This window comes from Artibeus jamaicensis, unplaced genomic scaffold (assembly GCF_021234435.1).
Source record: "Artibeus jamaicensis isolate MK-2021 breed Jamaican fruit bat unplaced genomic scaffold, CSHL_Jam_final scaffold_833, whole genome shotgun sequence".
NCBI classification, from domain to species: Eukaryota; Metazoa; Chordata; class Mammalia; order Chiroptera; family Phyllostomidae; genus Artibeus; species Artibeus jamaicensis.
The window spans coordinates 27158538-27175743 of NW_026522056.1; the positions used below are offsets into that span (position 1 = coordinate 27158538).

Genomic DNA, 17206 nt, shown 5'->3' on the forward strand with positions numbered 1-17206 from the left:
GGGTGGTATTGAATACCCCAGTGTGTGGGCGAACATATATTTATTCTTTATTTTTATCATGATGCTCTATTATTTACTGTTGAGGAACTCTTTTATTCTTACACAAGTTTTTTTAGGGTAAGTTTTGGAACTAATTTCTACTTTTGTTTGCTTGTCTCTACCACAAGTATTTCCCAGACTTTCTAAACTAATTATAAAACTCCACTGAAAATTGGTGACAAAACTTAGCAGTTAATGAAGAAACTCCATTTCCTTCTTTTCTCTCTGCTGGAGTCCTCCTTCTCTCTCCCACCAGCAACCAATGGGCTCCAAGCCCTGGGGGCAGCTCTTCCGGTCTAGGAGGAGAGCAGTCCCCTCCCGGATTGCGTGTCTTTTTTTTCCTCAGCCAATTCCCTCATTTTTGGAAGACTGCTGTTACTTAACAGGTTTATTACAGTATAATTTACATCCCATCAAATTTACTCACCATAATCGGTTAATGATTTACACATACACAGCAGTCACCATAACGCAGTGTTCTAATGTCCTCACCACACCAGAAAGTTCCCTCGTGTTCCTGGGGTCAGTCCCTCGCCCCTCACCCAGGGGCAGGCAGCCACCCAGGTGTTCCTTTCCTGTACTTTCGTATTTTTTAGAAATTGCTTCTAAATGAGATCATACAGGATATTGTCTTTTGTGTCTGGCTGTTTTCACTTAACATATTTTTGAGGTTCCTCTCTGTTGTGGTGTGTGTCAGGAGTTCATTGTTTTCTGTTACTGAATAGTATTTCATTATATCCATAAAACACATTTTACTTATCCATTTAGACAGTTGATGGGGTTTTAAAATGTTTTTCAATTTGGGGCTACTATGAATAACGTGACTAAGAACATTCACCTACAAGTCTTTGTGTGGACAGTTCACCAGCAGTGGAATTTCTGGGCCATATAAGTTATGTATAAATCTTTTAAGAAGCCATCAAACTAGCTTCTAAAGCATGTATGTTTGCACTCGCATGAGCAACACGTGAGGGTCCCAGGTTCGCCGCCTGCTCACAAACACTCGGTTGGATCACAGCGCTCTACCCAATGCGAGTGGCAGTGACTTCCAGTGTTAGCTCTGACGCCGGTGACTGTTATGAGTAAACTGGCCAAATGTGTGTGCAAATGTCTGTGGTCTCATGAAAGGTAAAACCCACGAGTTGAAAAGTGGTGTATTACTTCATGACATAACATTGGTCACGACCCGTGACTGCCATTGCTTGTTAACTGATACAAGAACTGGCACCTTAGGAAAAGCCTGGCAGGGACGTTTTCTCACTGCAAAGGTGACAAGTCACGTATTTAATCCTCACCGATACCGAAGTTGGGGTCCCTACTGCCGTGTTCTCTGTGGGCTTCGTGGTTGTGGATTTTGCTTTCTCCTTTGGTAGCTTTTTTCTTTGGGTCTTTTCATCCACCTTTCCCCTGCTTCCCCGTCACCTTTAACTTGCAGTGTGGCAGGTGTCCCATTCTGATGAAATGGGGACAGCTGTAACCCGTTATTTTTTTCAGCTAATAAGAAGTGTAGGCCAGGTAGGGTTTAGGTGACAATCCATTAAGGCTCTGCGCACTGGAGACATGGATGGAGCCCAAGGAAGGCGATTCTCTGAGGTCCTGGGCCTTAGATCCAAAGCTTGAGGAAGGGACAGTGGCCACGCCGGCCCTGCAGAGCCCTGCCGTCAGTTCGTAACTCTGCTACGGTTTGCAGAAAAGGAGGTGGAGGTGTAATGTTCCTGCTGCAACGTCACCGTCTTTCCTGCCCTGCCCCGAACCGGTGACTTTCACATGTGCTTTCATTCACCATGTGTCACATGAAGGAAGAAAAGTGCAATTGTTTTAAATTTTTCAGTTAAATAAAAAATGAAGGTGGTCTTCAGTAGTACCTTGTTAAGTAGTCTCTGAGCGCATAAGCACTTTCTTTGTACTTTTTATGAGGCCTGTTTGGGTCAGGCTTTTTCCTCCCTCCCTCCCTCCCTTCCCCCCTCCCTTCCTCCCTCCCTCCCTCCCTCCGTTCCCCCTCCCTCCCTCCCTTTCCCCCTTCCCCCCTCCCTCACTCCCTTCCTTCCTCCCTCCCTCCCTCCCTCCCCTCCCCCTCCTCCTCCCTCCCTCCCTCCCTCCCTCCCTCCCTCCCTCCCTCCCTCCCTCCCTCCCTTCCTTCCTTCTTTCCTCCCTTCCTTCCTGTCTTTCTTGCATTTTATTTTTAAAAGATAAACTTTTAAACCTTTTTAAAGAGCTGACTACACATTTTTCCATGTGTAAATGAAATACAGCAGTTTGAATATTAATATGATGAAATAACTAGTTAAAATACAAATGTTATGCCATTTCTTAAAATGTTATATTTGAAAAGAAAATTGCGTTTATTTTCTTACTCTTTGATTCAGACTAAAGAGGGAACCTTCCTAAGTGAAACCTTAGTCACCTTAAGAAAACAAATGCATCATTATCAGCAGTTACTGTTTGGCCCTTTGAATCAAATTTGAGTTCAATGGCCTCCAACATTTTTTCTAATGTTTCTCTTTGGCTTTAGGAAAACACTATTTGTAGAGTTGTTGCATGACATGAAAAGTGAGAGGAAACTGCTCACACCTCTCACACTTATCCCTTCACTCTGTGCCGGAGGCCAGGTCTGGTACACAAGAGTGTGTACATAGTAGGTGATATGACGGACCTGGGGGCGTATGTCAGGCAAAGAGTAAACTAGCTGGTGTTTACAGCGCCGGAATGACACAAAAGGAAAAACAAGGTGGGTGCCAGCATCAATTATGGGAATGGAGTTATTTAAGTATAGTAAATAGAAAGCCGGAGAAAGCACCAGCCACGGCTTGTGCCAGGGCAATACAGTTCTTGCTGTAGGGAATTTGAGAAAAGGCTGGCAGTTTCAGGGACATCCTTGGCCTGTGAGGGTGGATGGAATGCCACAGGGTCCACCCCTGAGGGGGGCCCATCCTCTGAAGCTACTGAGGCAGAGGAAATGGGTGCGTGGCATCATTTTGTGGGTGTTTATCGGGGACTCTTCTGCGTTGTGTGTGGAGAGCCAGCAGGGCAGTGGAGGGGATCCGTCAGGGAGGTGATGCTAAGAATTAGCCAAGACAGAGCGAAGACTTAAACCAGGAGGTCGGCAGTGGACTTGGAGAAAACTGGTGTGTTGTAGAGGTAAGACGCTTAGTACCTGCTGATAGATCCGATTTAGAAAGGAGGGGAAGGAGATAAAGGGAGCCTCGGCTCAGGCAGTGGGGAAAACGGGGGAGGAAACGGATTTGGAGAGGAAACTCATCGATTTGGTTTGGATCCGTGACAATGGGGCCCAAGGACTCTGGTGGCAGCACCTCTGAGGAAAGGGTGCCAGGCTGTGTGTGTCTCACGGAGCCCTTAGATGCAGCCTTTCCCCGCGGGGTTGGATCTGGTGGGGGTCCTCCGAGGAGAGCATGAGAAGGGTGGTTGGGAAACGCTGAGCCTGCGGAACTCCAGCACTTTGGATTATGGATCAGAGGTGCCAGCAAAGGTTACTGAGAATGGCAGCCGCTCCAGAGAAGAAAAAGCAGAGAAGTGTCATCTCAGGAGACAAAGAGCCTGTGGTTCTGAGGCAGCAACTGCACAGTCAGCACGGTGATCACAGGGCAGAAGACAAGGAAAAGCTCACGGGGAAGTTGTGGGACCTGGTTCCAGGGCAGCGATGGGCAGGAACCAAGGTGGAGGCGTGGACAAGGGAAGGGCAGTGGGGAACAGCGCAGATACAGACAGTGCTCCCCCAAACTGTGCAGCTGTGAGAAGAGAAGGGACATGGGGGGGCTCAGTGGGTTCTTCGTTCCCAGACAGCTCTTCCCTGCTCGTGCATGTCCCTCTGACAGCACACTCGTATTCGTTTTTAAATTCGGGGGAGCAGCAGGTTGGTAAGCTAACAGGAGCACTGAGGTGGGAGAGTGTGTGTAGGTAAGTGAGTTGTTGTCCATTGTCTTCTATTTTCTTTACGGAGCAGGAGCCGATTCTGTCCACCAAACGCAGGAATGAGAGATGGAAGGAAGGGAGATTTGCAATCAGCATGGGAATGAACTGGCATAGAATAAATGAACTGGTGGTGACGATTCTTAAAGGAAACATCATTCCGATGCTTGTTAAAATGCCAAAGGACGTCTGTTCTTCAGGTTGAGCAAAGCTGTGCCCAGAGCAAGCAGATGGGGGTCTGGGAGTCCCCGGCTCGGTACTGGCACGTCTGCACTTTCCCTGATGCTGAGGGGCGATTCTGCCCTGAGAAGAGCTTTGCAGTTCTTTAATGATGAATCGGATATGGTGGTAATCTTTCACTCTTCTTCTAGCTTGCCTCGTTACTGAGTGTGTATCCTCAGGATAACCCAACAATACACACACATATATGTTCATACACATGCGTGCACACACACCTTCTAGAGTGCAATTGTGGCCCCCAATGAGTACCATACAAAATAAGTGCATGGGTAGATGAATTTACAAGTAAAGGCACATAGGGAATTTGTGCTTTTGCTAAATTGGAAAAACAATTCTTAAATAGGTTTTAATTGCAGGGAGACATTGCACAGCCCAAGGGCTAGTAAAATCACAGGCTGGAATTTTTGTGTTTCAGACACAGGACTTCTGGTTAAATAATTCGGCTTTGTTTTTCACTCACTCAACACTGTTTCATAGCAACAAATTCCATGCCCTGCCGCTTCGGCACAGAGTCTGGAACCCCTTAGGCACAGAGGCGCGTGAGCCACTAGCGGCTCATCTGGAATGAATCGCAGTACACAACACAGGTGTGCCTTAGGGCCCGCACATTCCTTGGAAAGGACAGCTTGGAGAATCGTAGAATGAATATTCTCAGTCCTCAGAATAAATGTATATCATTTCCAGCGTGCAAACTCAGTGGAAGGAGAGACTTGTTTACAAATGGCATGCGTAGGACGGTCTTTGACCTAGAGTAGTCCTTTGGTAAATGTCACAAAGTCATAACATTTTCCATCCTTTGCTATTTATTTAAAATAGCTTATTGGAGACAGTTGACTCCATAGTATACTGGCCTTCTTCTTAAGTGTTTTACAAATGTCTTATTGACACATACAGTAGCTTTGTTAGGTACATTTTGTTATCTGCATTTTTATAAGGGGAACCAGAGGCTTGAGATTTTAATAATATCACCACTATCTAAACTTATTAAAAACAAGCTATACATAAACACTGGGCTACTTACATACCTTATTTCAAAGCACCCATTTAATTGTTGCAGCTGCCCTCCTGTTTCTTATGGGGATGGGAGCCTCGAAGGCACTTACACACAGCATGAGCGGAGAAGCTGAGGTTCAGCACAGGTCTGTCTGTGCCCCCAACACATGCTCTTAGAGCCCTCCAAAACACGTAGTCTGCTGGAAAAACTCAGAATTCAGCTCATCATTTTACTAACAGCATTGTCTCCCCGTATGCATTCTGTGGTTTTAAGTAACAGGCGCATGTGACTGGCTAAAATAAAATTTTGCAAAGCACATAGGTTTTAAGTGAATAAGAGTTACTATTAAAGTATGCTGTGAGAACTGATGCTTTTATGACATTTAACGAATATCCCCTCACATAATCACAGGCCATGTGTTTATTGCTATCACCACACTATACGGTGAGTAGCTATAGCTATCCTTGCATGCCTACTGCATGCAAGACACTGAGCAATATATTCACTTATATTATTTAATGTCCTCAAGTCCCTCAGATTTGTTGCAGAAACCATTACTGAAATTTCATTGAAGAGGAAGGAAATGAAATTGCAATTAATTTTTGTACATCAGTGATAAAATTTGGGGTGTCACAGGTATAAATCAAATAACATACTTAATCTGAAGATTAATTATAAAGCTGTTGTAGTGTGGTACTGGCATAGGGTAGGCAAAAAAGAAAAAAACAAACCATGAGCAATGGTAACAATTCAGAAGTCCCAAAGCAAACCCAACGTGTAAACTCGTGTGATCCATAGCAAAGGGAGCAGTGCAGTCCTCTGAGGAAAATATGGGCTTTTCAATAAATGCTGCTGGATCAATTATACATGAGAACAAACAGAATCTTGACCTCTGCCTCACACTATACTTAGAACTTAATTCTTAGTTAATTTTTGGTCCACGTGTGAAAAGTAAAATAATAAAGACTCTAGAAAATAACAGAGGACATATTCGTGACTTTGTGATAGGTAAAGATTTTTTTAAGAGTGCACCTAAAGCACTTACCATAGAGAAAAATCTGGACATTATTTATATTCTGCACTTCAATTCATCCAAAAAGGAAAAAACACCATACAGAGAGTAGTAATACTGTTTCCATAGTGGAAAAATATGTTGGCAATACACACATCCAATGAAGAACATACACCCAGAATATGTTAAGAACTCTTACAGGTCAATAACAAATAAGGCAGCCAACAGAAATGAATAAAAAGCTTTTAACTGGCCCCTCTTGGAAGAGGGTAAGCAATGTCCAAATAACACGCAAGTGCCCCATACCACCAGTCATGGAACGACCGCACACTGAAACCACCGTGGGATGTTATCATGTCCACGCCAGAATGGCTAAAGTTAAAGACCAGTATGACGCATTGTTGGCAAAGATAGGGAGCGAGGAAAAATGTCTATGCAACTCCAGGGCATGTAAATTGATAAATTTTCCAAATTAGTTTGGAAAATGGTTAGATCATATTTATAAAGCTAAGCATATGCATACCTCATGAACCACCAGTTCTGTTTCCACTTATATACAGGCCCCCAAAAGCATACCCTGTCCATCAAGAGAATGTAGAGTGTAGACTAGAGTGTAAACTGCAGAAATTCATACAGTGGGGAGCGAGACCACAGTGCAACCAACTGCTCCACACAGCAAAGGTGAACATCACAAAGATCAGGTTGAGGGAAAAAGACCCAGCGTGCAGTGTTAGGGGCTGTAGGGACCCCGTTTATGCATAATTTGAAAAGGAGTAGAAACTAATGACTTTGGTAGAAAATAGAAATATAACCAAGGTGACACTGGTGAAGTGTTAGAACTAAGGACAAAAAGGGGTCCTAGGATGTGGCCAGTGCTCCATGTCTCAGTCTTGCTGTGATGACAAGGGTTTGTTCAACTTGTAAACCTTCTCCAGTCTGTGTTCTTGGATTTTTTCACTGTTTAGTGTGAATATTACTTGCCAGTTCAAGATCTTTTAAAGCATTATTATTGCTTTCAGTATTAGAGAGCATTAACATAAATTGGTCTTTAAAATATCAAGGAAACAAAGGAACTTTACAAAAAGGAAATATTATAATCACCCATCACATTTTTAATTTCAAAATAACTTTCTGAATAAGCATTTTTTTAAAAAAATATGTAAACCTTGTTTTTGAGATTGGTTGACTCTTCAGAAAAATAATTATAAGCAATTAAAGGAAAGTAGGTATGAAACATTTGAATTTATTTACCCAGGAAGTCTTCGTCTAAACCACTACATTCTCTTCTTGTTATGAAACAAAGATGCTGTTGAGAAATGCTTGTGGAAAAAGAAAAATCATAAGTTACTCTGGCCAATAAATAATTCTCCCTAAGAATGTTGCCATCACTCATTTCAGCCACGGACATTTCCCATCCACTCATTCATTCATTCTGATGTCCCTGCGGGTTTCACAAGGTGAAGTTCATGCAAATGTTGAGCCTTGGGACATTCTTAAGAGGCTACTGAAGACAGAGCTCACTCTCACTCAGCTGTGAGGGTTCCCAGCAGCAGCCCCGCTCTCATGTTGGCCCAGATAACACATTTTGGGGGGCCCTCCTGTGCATCGTAGAATGTGGAGCAGCATTCTTGGCCCCTACTTATTAGTGTCTGTAGCATTGCCCCCCCAACCCCAGACTGAAAACAAAAATGTCCACAGACCTCGCCAGGTGATGCTGGGGGACAGTCGCTCCTGTCGAGGACCTGTGCTTTTCGAGATGGCCACCAGAATATCGGAGGAGGACATTTTAGTTCCTTGGCCTTTCCTCAGCAGGCAGTAAATGCACTTCTTATTTTTGGCTTCAACTACCTGGTGCTGTTTTGTTTTTGCAGTCATATCTGGGGGAAAAAGTGGGAATTAATATTTCTGAGGTCACTTTGCCCTTCTGCAAGGAACAGAAGTGGATTCCACTTATGAATAAGCAGCAAGCAAGTGGTTCTCAGTGTTCAGCGCAATGAATCAGCATGCACAGTATTCATGGTGTTGACTACGCAGACATGACCAATTGTCCACTTTGGCATGAAATTAGAAATGTCTCTTAAAAATATGAATATTTGAAATATTTTCTAATTCTACTGAACTCAGGGATGAGAGCTAGGGGGATGGAGATGAGAGGGAAGTGGGGAGCACAGGACAGGGGGGCTGGGATGGGAGAAATAGACAAAAAACTGTACTTGAAAAATAACTAAAAAATAAATAAATAATAAATAATAAAAAAAGAAATATTTTCTAATTCTACTGAACTCAGATTTAGATGAAATAAACATGTGGTATTTTAATTCATGTAGGGGATACACTAAAAAAAGTGAAAAATTGAAAAAAGTGAAAAAAGAAAAAATTTTTTCTTTTTTAAATAAAAAATGTATACTATTAACAATAGATATAAAAAGTCCACTCTTCATTATGGCATCATTTTCAAACTGTATACTAAAACATTTCTGAGGATTGGGTAAAGTTCATTTGAAACATAAACGTTCCGCACCAAACCTCCAGATGTTACACTGGCATTTGGATGCCCCTTGTTCCCAGGGTTGTCTGTGTGGCACGTCAGGTTGGTGCAGACATGGATGGTGAGGGACCCGTGGGGGAGAGAGTCCTGATCCAACACCGTCACTGCAACATTAGGTCAAATGATGTGCTGAGATTCTGTAGAACATTTCCACGCTTCCACTCCTGAGAAGAATGCCATTTGACTTTTCACACTTATGATTCTATACATCTCCATTCCGCCACCTAGCCCAAATTTTGCTTTAAAAGAGTCTCTTTCTTTTTTAATTTTTAACTCTTTTTTTTATTTTTGTTCAGTTACAGTTGTCCCATTTCCCCTCCTTGCTGTCCCCTGCCAGCCCAGCCCTGCTCCCATAGTCAGCCCCCACCCCACTGTCCTTTTCTATGTTTAAATAATTAAAATATACTTTCAAAATTGACAGATTTGCCTAGCATGGATTGTTAGTGAAAGGAAGTAGGACAACGTCAAGTTCAACTGTCACACAGCTGCCATAGTTGAGCAAGAAGTGATGAATAAATGAGTCCCTTGGCTTTTTCAAGGAAAGAATAACGTCAGCCACCGCTGATTCTAATGATTGGCTCTGAACCTATTTTTCAAAGACAAAAGAAAAAACAGCTAATGGGAGCTTAGCTATGGACCTCGACAACTGTCTTATGATAGATTCCCACTAATAATCTGCTTTTGTAGGACAAAGAGATGATGAAGGTGATGAATAATATGAAAAATATTGCCTTTTAAAACTTTTAGTACATTTCTATCTTATTAAACTGACAATTTGACCAAGTAATCTTCCCTCTGCTTCATTTTATGAAATTGTCCATGACAATCTTCAAATATAGAATATTACTTAAGCCAGCCCTTTAAAGATAACATTTGCATGTTAAGATAAATATAAATGCCCCTTACTCTCCTTCTGAACATTGACTTGTTTTCCCCCTCTTCCCTGGGTATAGACATGTTAGACAACCAGTCAGATTTGCCTATGACCCTTTTTGGCCACTCTGTGAAAATGCAGTCGTGTGCCCATATATTTCCTCAGTTGGACACTTGCCCATTCTTTCAGTTCTGACTATGAGTATTTGGGAAAAGTACGTGATTTTAGGCAAGAGGAAATTTTCCACAATTCAACCATTTACCTTCTTCCATACATTTTTGACACTACAAAACTATTAAGTGAATGTTAAATTTGCATGTAGCATAGCCTTTCACTTGATTGTTATTTAAAGGGACTGTTGACACTGGACTGCCATCTCCAAAAGTGCCCACATCTGAGTCACAGGGGTGCCAGAAGGAGAAGAGAAGAGCAAGAAATAAAAAACTGATTTGAAAAAGTAATGAAAGAAAACTTCCCCAATTTGGTTAAGGAAATAGACATACAAGTCCAGGAAGCTCAGAGATCCCCAAACAAGTTGGATCCAAAGAGGACCACACCAAGACATATGATAATTAAAATCCCAAAAGTTAAAGATAAGGAGAGAATCTTAAAAGCAAGAGAGAAGCAGAGAGTTAACTACAGAATAGTACCCATAAGACTGTCAGCTGATTTCTCAAAAGAAACTTTGCAGGCAAGATGTGACTGGAATCAAGTATTTAAAGTGATGAAAAGGACCTACAGCCTTGATTATTCTACCTATCAAAGCTGCCATTTAGAGTGGAAGGGCAGGTAAAGTGCTTCCCAGGCAAGATAAAACTAAAAGAGTTCATCATCACCAAGCCATTATCACATGAAATGTTATAGGGACTTATTTAAGAAAAAGAAGAAGATCAAAATGAGAAACATTAAAATGGCAACAAACTCACACCTATCAACAACTGAATCTAAAAAAAAAAACCAAAGCAAACAACCAGAATAGGGACAGAATCATAGATATGGAGATCTTTTTGAGAGTTATTAGCTGAAAGCAGGGAGGGGAAGAATGAGGGAAAAAGAACCAGGATTAAGAAGCTTTCCTATAATTTTCTTAACATTCCCCTGGCTGTTTTATACCTACCAATTATGCTTCTTAATCCCGGTAGGGATTATAATTGTAGGTATAAAACAGACAGGAAAATGTTAAGAAAATTATAGGAAATAGAGGAGCCAAAGAACTTACATGCATGACCCATGGACATGAACTAAGGGGAGGAATTGGTGGAGGGAATGAGGGTACCAGGTGGAGGGAGGTAGAGGGGGAAAAATTACAACAACTGTAATAGCATAATCAGTAAAATCTACTAAAAATAAATAAATAAATAACAGTGGTGGAAAGTCTTCTAATTAAATATTATTTTTATTTTTAAAGCAAAGTTATTAATTTTGTTCTTCAAAAATTAGAAAGGGAAAACTATACCTTCTTGAATGTAGTTTCTCCATCCAAGATGCTTGGCTGAGGGATGTGGAAGGCAGGTACCTGCACTGTTAACAGCTCCGATGTCCAATGTTTAGTGTATTATATACTGGACTCTGGGGTTGGGGCAGTCATGTCACTACAAAACAAACAGGCCATGTTGTATTTCACTCTGCAGATAAAGTTAAACAATGTATCATTTTTCCATAATTTCAAAGCATGATTTTAAAGATGTATTTTTCTTGGGTATAGTAGCTACTTGAATATAATATGGGATGTTCCACTCAATTGGATGCACTAATACAGACAATTAACTATTTGTAAGCAGAATTCTGATCATACCATGTCTTTTTCATACCAGAATAAATCTTGATGATCAATTTTTTGGGAAACACTGGAGATTCTGCCAATATATAAACCTTTTTGTGATACTGTTGTTGACATTCCATTTTTCATGAGATTATCAATTCTAAAATACCTTCTGTAACATTGATTTCTAATTTCAAGCATCCTGCTTAATTATATTTTATTGATGCTGGTAACCGTAAATGAAGCAAAGCGTGAGAATGGAGTTCAGTTTAACTTTATTTCTATTGGAAGGTAACACAAGCTTGAATAAATGCTCAAACTTATAAACTTTCCATTTATGTAAAATAACTATAAATAAAGCAAGCTACTTCAAAAATTATTGTTAAAATTATATCACAAACTTCTTGTCTTAAAAACAAAATATGTATTTTAATGGAAGGATTTTAATTTAGATTGTGGTAATGATTCAAGCTAATGTATTAATGAATAGATTGCCATGAAATTTTATATGATTCAGGGGTGATTCAGAATATGTTACTGTGGATCCAGCACATATAATATTGAACCTACAAGTCTTTCAGTGGCCCTGTGTACAAGTCTTTCAATCCGATAAGTACTTGACCTTGTACGTTTCTTCGACAGGCTTATGCAGGTAGAGATCTGGAGGAGCAGCTGCGGGAGGTGTCCAGTGTGGACGAACTCATGACTGTGCTCTACCCAGAGTATTGGAAAATGTACAAGTGTCAGTTACGCAGAGGAGGCTGGCAACAGGATGAAGAACAGCCCAACATCAGTACCAGGACAGAAGACACTATAAAATTTGCTGCCGCACATTATAACACAGAGATCTTGAAAAGTAAGAATGGGGAAATACGTATCTAAAAAGGGTTATAGATACATCAACCCAGTGTAGATTATCAGCCTTGGCCTCTGATTTCAGTATTTGTACCACTGAATAGTTTGGGGACAAAGGTAAATATTGTTTTTCAAATATAGCATTTTATGATTTCACTGTGAGTGGTTGAGATAATTTTCTGAAATACTTAAAAAGAGAGGAGAGTGCCTCTCAGTGCACTTTAATTTTTTTTTTAATTTGGTGAAATGTCATTGCAAAATTTTAAAACATGTAGATATATTTTATACTGTGAGATTAATCATGCAAGCATTCTATATCTTGCAAAATAATTTATAAATGCTTAATTTCTAAATCATTCCAACTCATCTTTTCAAGTACTACTTGTTGCCTGATTGGTTCACAGGTAATAGGCTTGAGAGCGAACTTTGGTAAAGTCTCTGAGAGATTCAGCAAAAAGTGTCACAAAAAATTATGGTGTTGCACAAATTGGCATAGTATAAATTGGTAGATTACTTTTGAAAAGTAATTCCCCTCAATTATTAGATATTAGTTTTTATAAATGTTTAAGATTACAAAGGATTTTCAGAACAAAGCCAGTCAAACAAAATGGCTTCCTGGTTCAATAATGAAAAGTTGGTCCTTTTCCCCATAGGATTTTATTTTAGGGGAAATATGGGACAATAGACTAGAGCATTTAAGATGTACATCATTTGTAATCCAGTAAAGAGTCAATGGTGCTGTGAGTAAACCACTAAGTCATTGGAAGCAAATTTTTGAGAAAAAGCATGAAAGGAACAGGAAAATTTGACTTTTCTGAAAAAAATGTATTTTGGAATGCATGTTCCAGTTGATGGAAAATACCCATGTATTTCAAGTAGCTACCACTAACCTTGACATTACCCAAAATTGCCAAATAGCCCACCTGAAACTGATGTTTGAATTGAGCCCGAACCCATAGCCATGTTCTCATTTACACCTCCGTTGAAAAAGAAAAGTCAAATCATGTTCCTATTTGCTTTGAGACCATGAAAACAGTGCATATTACAGCAAATGAGTGTGACTGTCCATGCAAATCTTGGCAACATCTCCATGTTAAGTTTGTGTTCTCTTCAATGGAGAAAACCAAACATAAGTGCTGGGGAATGTTCATGTTATTTTAAGGAAGCATAATCCTAATTCTGCTTGACACATGGCTGTAGAAATTTGAGAAACACATTCTTAGCTGCTCTGTGGCGTACGATAGTGGACACCAGTTCACAGGGCCATTTAGGATACCGTCAGTTATTTCTTTAAAGTTACCTCTGCAATGTCGATCTTCAACTCTGAAATCAAATGTAAGTGACGTCCAACTGCTGTGGGCTGTTTCCGCCGTGGTGGCTTCTGTGTAACCTCTGGCCTTCCCTGTGACTCGACAGGTATTGATTATGAGTGGAGAAAGACTCAATGCATGCCGCGTGAGGTGTGTGTAGATGTGGGGAAGGAGTTTGGAGCAGCCACAAACACCTTCTTTAAACCTCCATGTGTGTCCGTCTACAGATGTGGGGGCTGCTGCAACAGCGAGGGGCATCAGTGCATGAACACCAGCACAGGCTACCTCAGCAAGACGGTAGGTGTCTCCGCCCACAGCCCACGGCCCCACCCTGCCCTTCCCAGCATCTTTTTAAACTGTGGGCCCCTTACAGGACCTTCGTGCAGTTCGGAGCGTCTGGTGTTCTCTTTGGGGATGGAGCTCACTTTCCCATGTTTTGTGGTTTGGATGATGTGGTATCACAAAGTAACTGGTGCTCAATCAACTCACACCATGGTGTCAAAGCCAAGTGAAGAAAAGAAAAAATATGCATAGGAATGTGTGTGCATTTGCATGCACACAAATACATGCATGCATACCCATACACACACATGTTGATCTTTGAGGACAAAGATTTTCATTTGGCAATAAGTTACTTTTTTAAATATATTTTATTGATTATGCTATTACAGTTATCCCATTTTTCCCCTTTATTCCCCTCCACTGTGCACACCCCCTCCAACCTGCATTCCTGACTTTAGTTCATGCCCATGGGCTGTACATATAAGTTCCTTGGCTTCTCCATACTATTCTTAACCTTTCCCTGTCTGTTTTCTAACTACCATTTATGCTACTTATTCCCTATACCTTTTCCCCTGATCTCCCCCTCCCCCTCCCCACTGATAACCCTCCCTGTGATCTCCAGTTCTGTGATTCTGTTCATGTTCTAGTTGTTTGCTAAGTTTGCTTTTGTTTTTCCTTTTTTTAAAGGTTCAGTTGTTGATAGTTGTTGACTTTTCTTTCCTCAGTGATACATCAGATACTGCTCAAAACTCTTCAGGAACATTGCATTCTTGGGACTGAGCCAACACTCAGCTGGCATGTTGATATCCATTCTTTTCTGATTGGATGGCTCAGACTAGCATCAGTTCTGATTGGATGGCATAAACATCCTAAGTTTTTAAATATTTTGAATGACATTCTTCCGTAGTTTAAATCCTTTCACAGGGTTCCCAGGGCCTTCATGATCTGGCTGCTACCTATGTCTGTAGCCTCAGTAGCCACTGCTTTTTCCTCTCAAATACTACTTTCCACCAGCACCAAATTGTGTTATTCTTTAAATTGTGTCAATATCTCTTATCTCCCAGTCATTACAATACTGTGCCCTGTGTTTGAAACACTTCCCCGCACACCATCCCCTTGGCTCCGCTTATCTAGCTAATTGCTACTCTTGCGCAGGTCGAGACGTAAACGTCACTTCTGGTCTGTGATAGCTCCCTTTCTGCTTATGTTGCAGCATCATTACCTTATCTCTCAGATGGTTTTACTCCCCAGGCCGTAAACTCCACGAAAGCAAAGCTTATGTTGGGTTAGCTCCCGGGGACGTATAGCACAGTAGTTGGCACACCGAAGGCAAATGCTTGGCACTAGCAGAATGGAGACTTAAAGAGAACAGAGCTGAGGACAAAGTTAGAGCATTGCAGATACTGATTTTGAAGAATCTGAGTGGTATGTAGGTGGAGCAATCAGAAAAGCCTGGGCATATCATTCTAGAACTCCGCAGCAGTGACTGGGCCATTAGCTGCAGATTTGGAAGGACACATCATATTGATAAAGGTGGTTGGAAGCCCTGGTGTGCTTGGCACTACTTAGAAAATTGATGGATCAGGAGAGAAGAGGGAAAGCTGGGATTCGGTGATTGATAGTCTTTTGATTTTGTAATTTCGTGCCCTTCCCCCTCCTGAAGAATCCACTCAGACTTTCTCCCGCAGTAAAAGGGGCACTTTTAACTTGAATTGAATTGTGCGAGTGTGGTGAGACCCCCACTGTGTGCAATGGGCCCACACTGTGTGCAATGGGCCCACAGGGGCATGTGGGGCTTAAATGAGTGGAGCTTGCGGTTGAGTGAGCTGAGCCAGCAACAAGAGCAGGCCGAGTGTTGGAGGAGAAGAGCAAGGGTCTGTGGAATGCACGTCAAGGACACTTACACACCCAGGGAGAGCCAGGTGTGAGACTCCTGAAGGCAGCGTGTGCTTGCATCAACCATTTTTACTAATACGGCAGCTTCTAGAAGCTTGCGCTCGAGGAACACCTCTTCCCGAGTTTATTATATGATATTTTCAATGTAGTATCAATGGGAATGCGAGGCAATTTCTTTCAAACATAAAAGGAAGTTTCTTAACTGCTCTATTTTTTAAGGAAACAGAGTTTTTGTTTTGTTTAAAGGAGTTCCAGACACATCATTTAGCAACAAAAGTCACCCATTGGAATCATCCATGTTATAAGGGCAAAGGACCCTGAGTCAAGTAACACCCATGTGTTCTGTGGAAACTTCCTAGGCGTTCCTCTCTGGGCTTCACGGAGGACGTGTTATCAGTGTGTGAGGAGCCTGGTTAGTTGCAAAGTGGAACCATCTGCACCCTGCATTCCAGTGACCTAATCAATAGCACCTGCTCTGCGACAACCTACCCCACACTCAGACCCAGTGCCGCCGAACACTTCGGTTGATTGGGTGGTTTTGTGACCTCTTCCATAAACATATCCTTTCAGTATGTTTTCTTATGAGCAGTTGTATATTTAAGAGATAGAACCAAAGAGTAGAAAGGGGATTTTGCAGAAGGTCCATTATTTGATGATGGACGTAGCATTGCTTCTGAGCCAGATAGTTGGATTGAGAAGTTAGACAAGTGTTAGTATTTACCTTATGTATTTTCCCTGAAGAAAGGAATGAAAAAGAACTTCTGAATCCCCGGGGCTTTCGTGGGCACTGGAATCTCCTTGCTGTGTGCATCCAAGGCAATAAGGAAGGCAGCTCCACCGGGAGTCTGGTCTCTGGCTCACTCTGAAATGCTTGAACAGGATCAGTTGCAATTCTGTGCTATGATCTTCAAGAGAAGGACTATTCTCTTTTTAAAATTATGTTATAAAGAAATAATAAAAGCACAAAAGCATTCCAGATTATATTTGAGTTAAGCTGGGTTTTTCATAGAATTTTCTTTGACAGCAAAATCTTTTCGACCTAAGTACAATGTGCAATTACGGACTGAAACTTAAAGGTACTGTTTTGCACTACAGATAGAGATGGTCCTTCCACTGATGAGCCAGAACACTGTGGCAGTCTGAAAAATTAGCTTATTACACTCATATGTATTCAACAAGTGGAATGGGTTTGTTTTGAATCTTCTGCTAATTAATATTTGGCATGCACACTTGTTGAAAATCAGGTTTCATCCAGATGGGGAAAACAGAACTCTGTACCAATAACAGCCAACCAAAAGTTTCTTTGGGAGTCACATTTGCCTTAAGAAAAAAAATCAATGCATCTATTAAGAGTAGCACTTTTTTTTCAATTCAAAGTACTGATTGTCTCCCCAAGTTTTATGCAGTATTTCTAAACCTAGATGGCATTTTTGTTAAAACAGTAGCACCGAACATACATTTTATGTA

General features: G+C 41.3%; 1 protein-coding gene across 5 annotated transcripts in view; it reads left to right on the plus strand.

The window, feature by feature from the left end:
- The window catches only part of VEGFC (vascular endothelial growth factor C), a 353484-nt gene that overhangs the window by 316925 nt on the left and 19353 nt on the right, over positions 1-17206 (plus strand). For all 5 annotated transcript variants that reach the window (XM_053659877.1, XM_037146548.2, XM_037146549.2 and 2 more), the window contains 2 exons: positions 12039-12252; positions 13668-13858. In XM_053659877.1, coding sequence (XP_053515852.1) covers positions 12099-12252; positions 13668-13858 — 345 coding nt within the window. In that variant the 5' untranslated portion in view covers positions 12039-12098. The remainder of the gene's footprint in view (positions 1-12038; positions 12253-13667; positions 13859-17206) is intronic.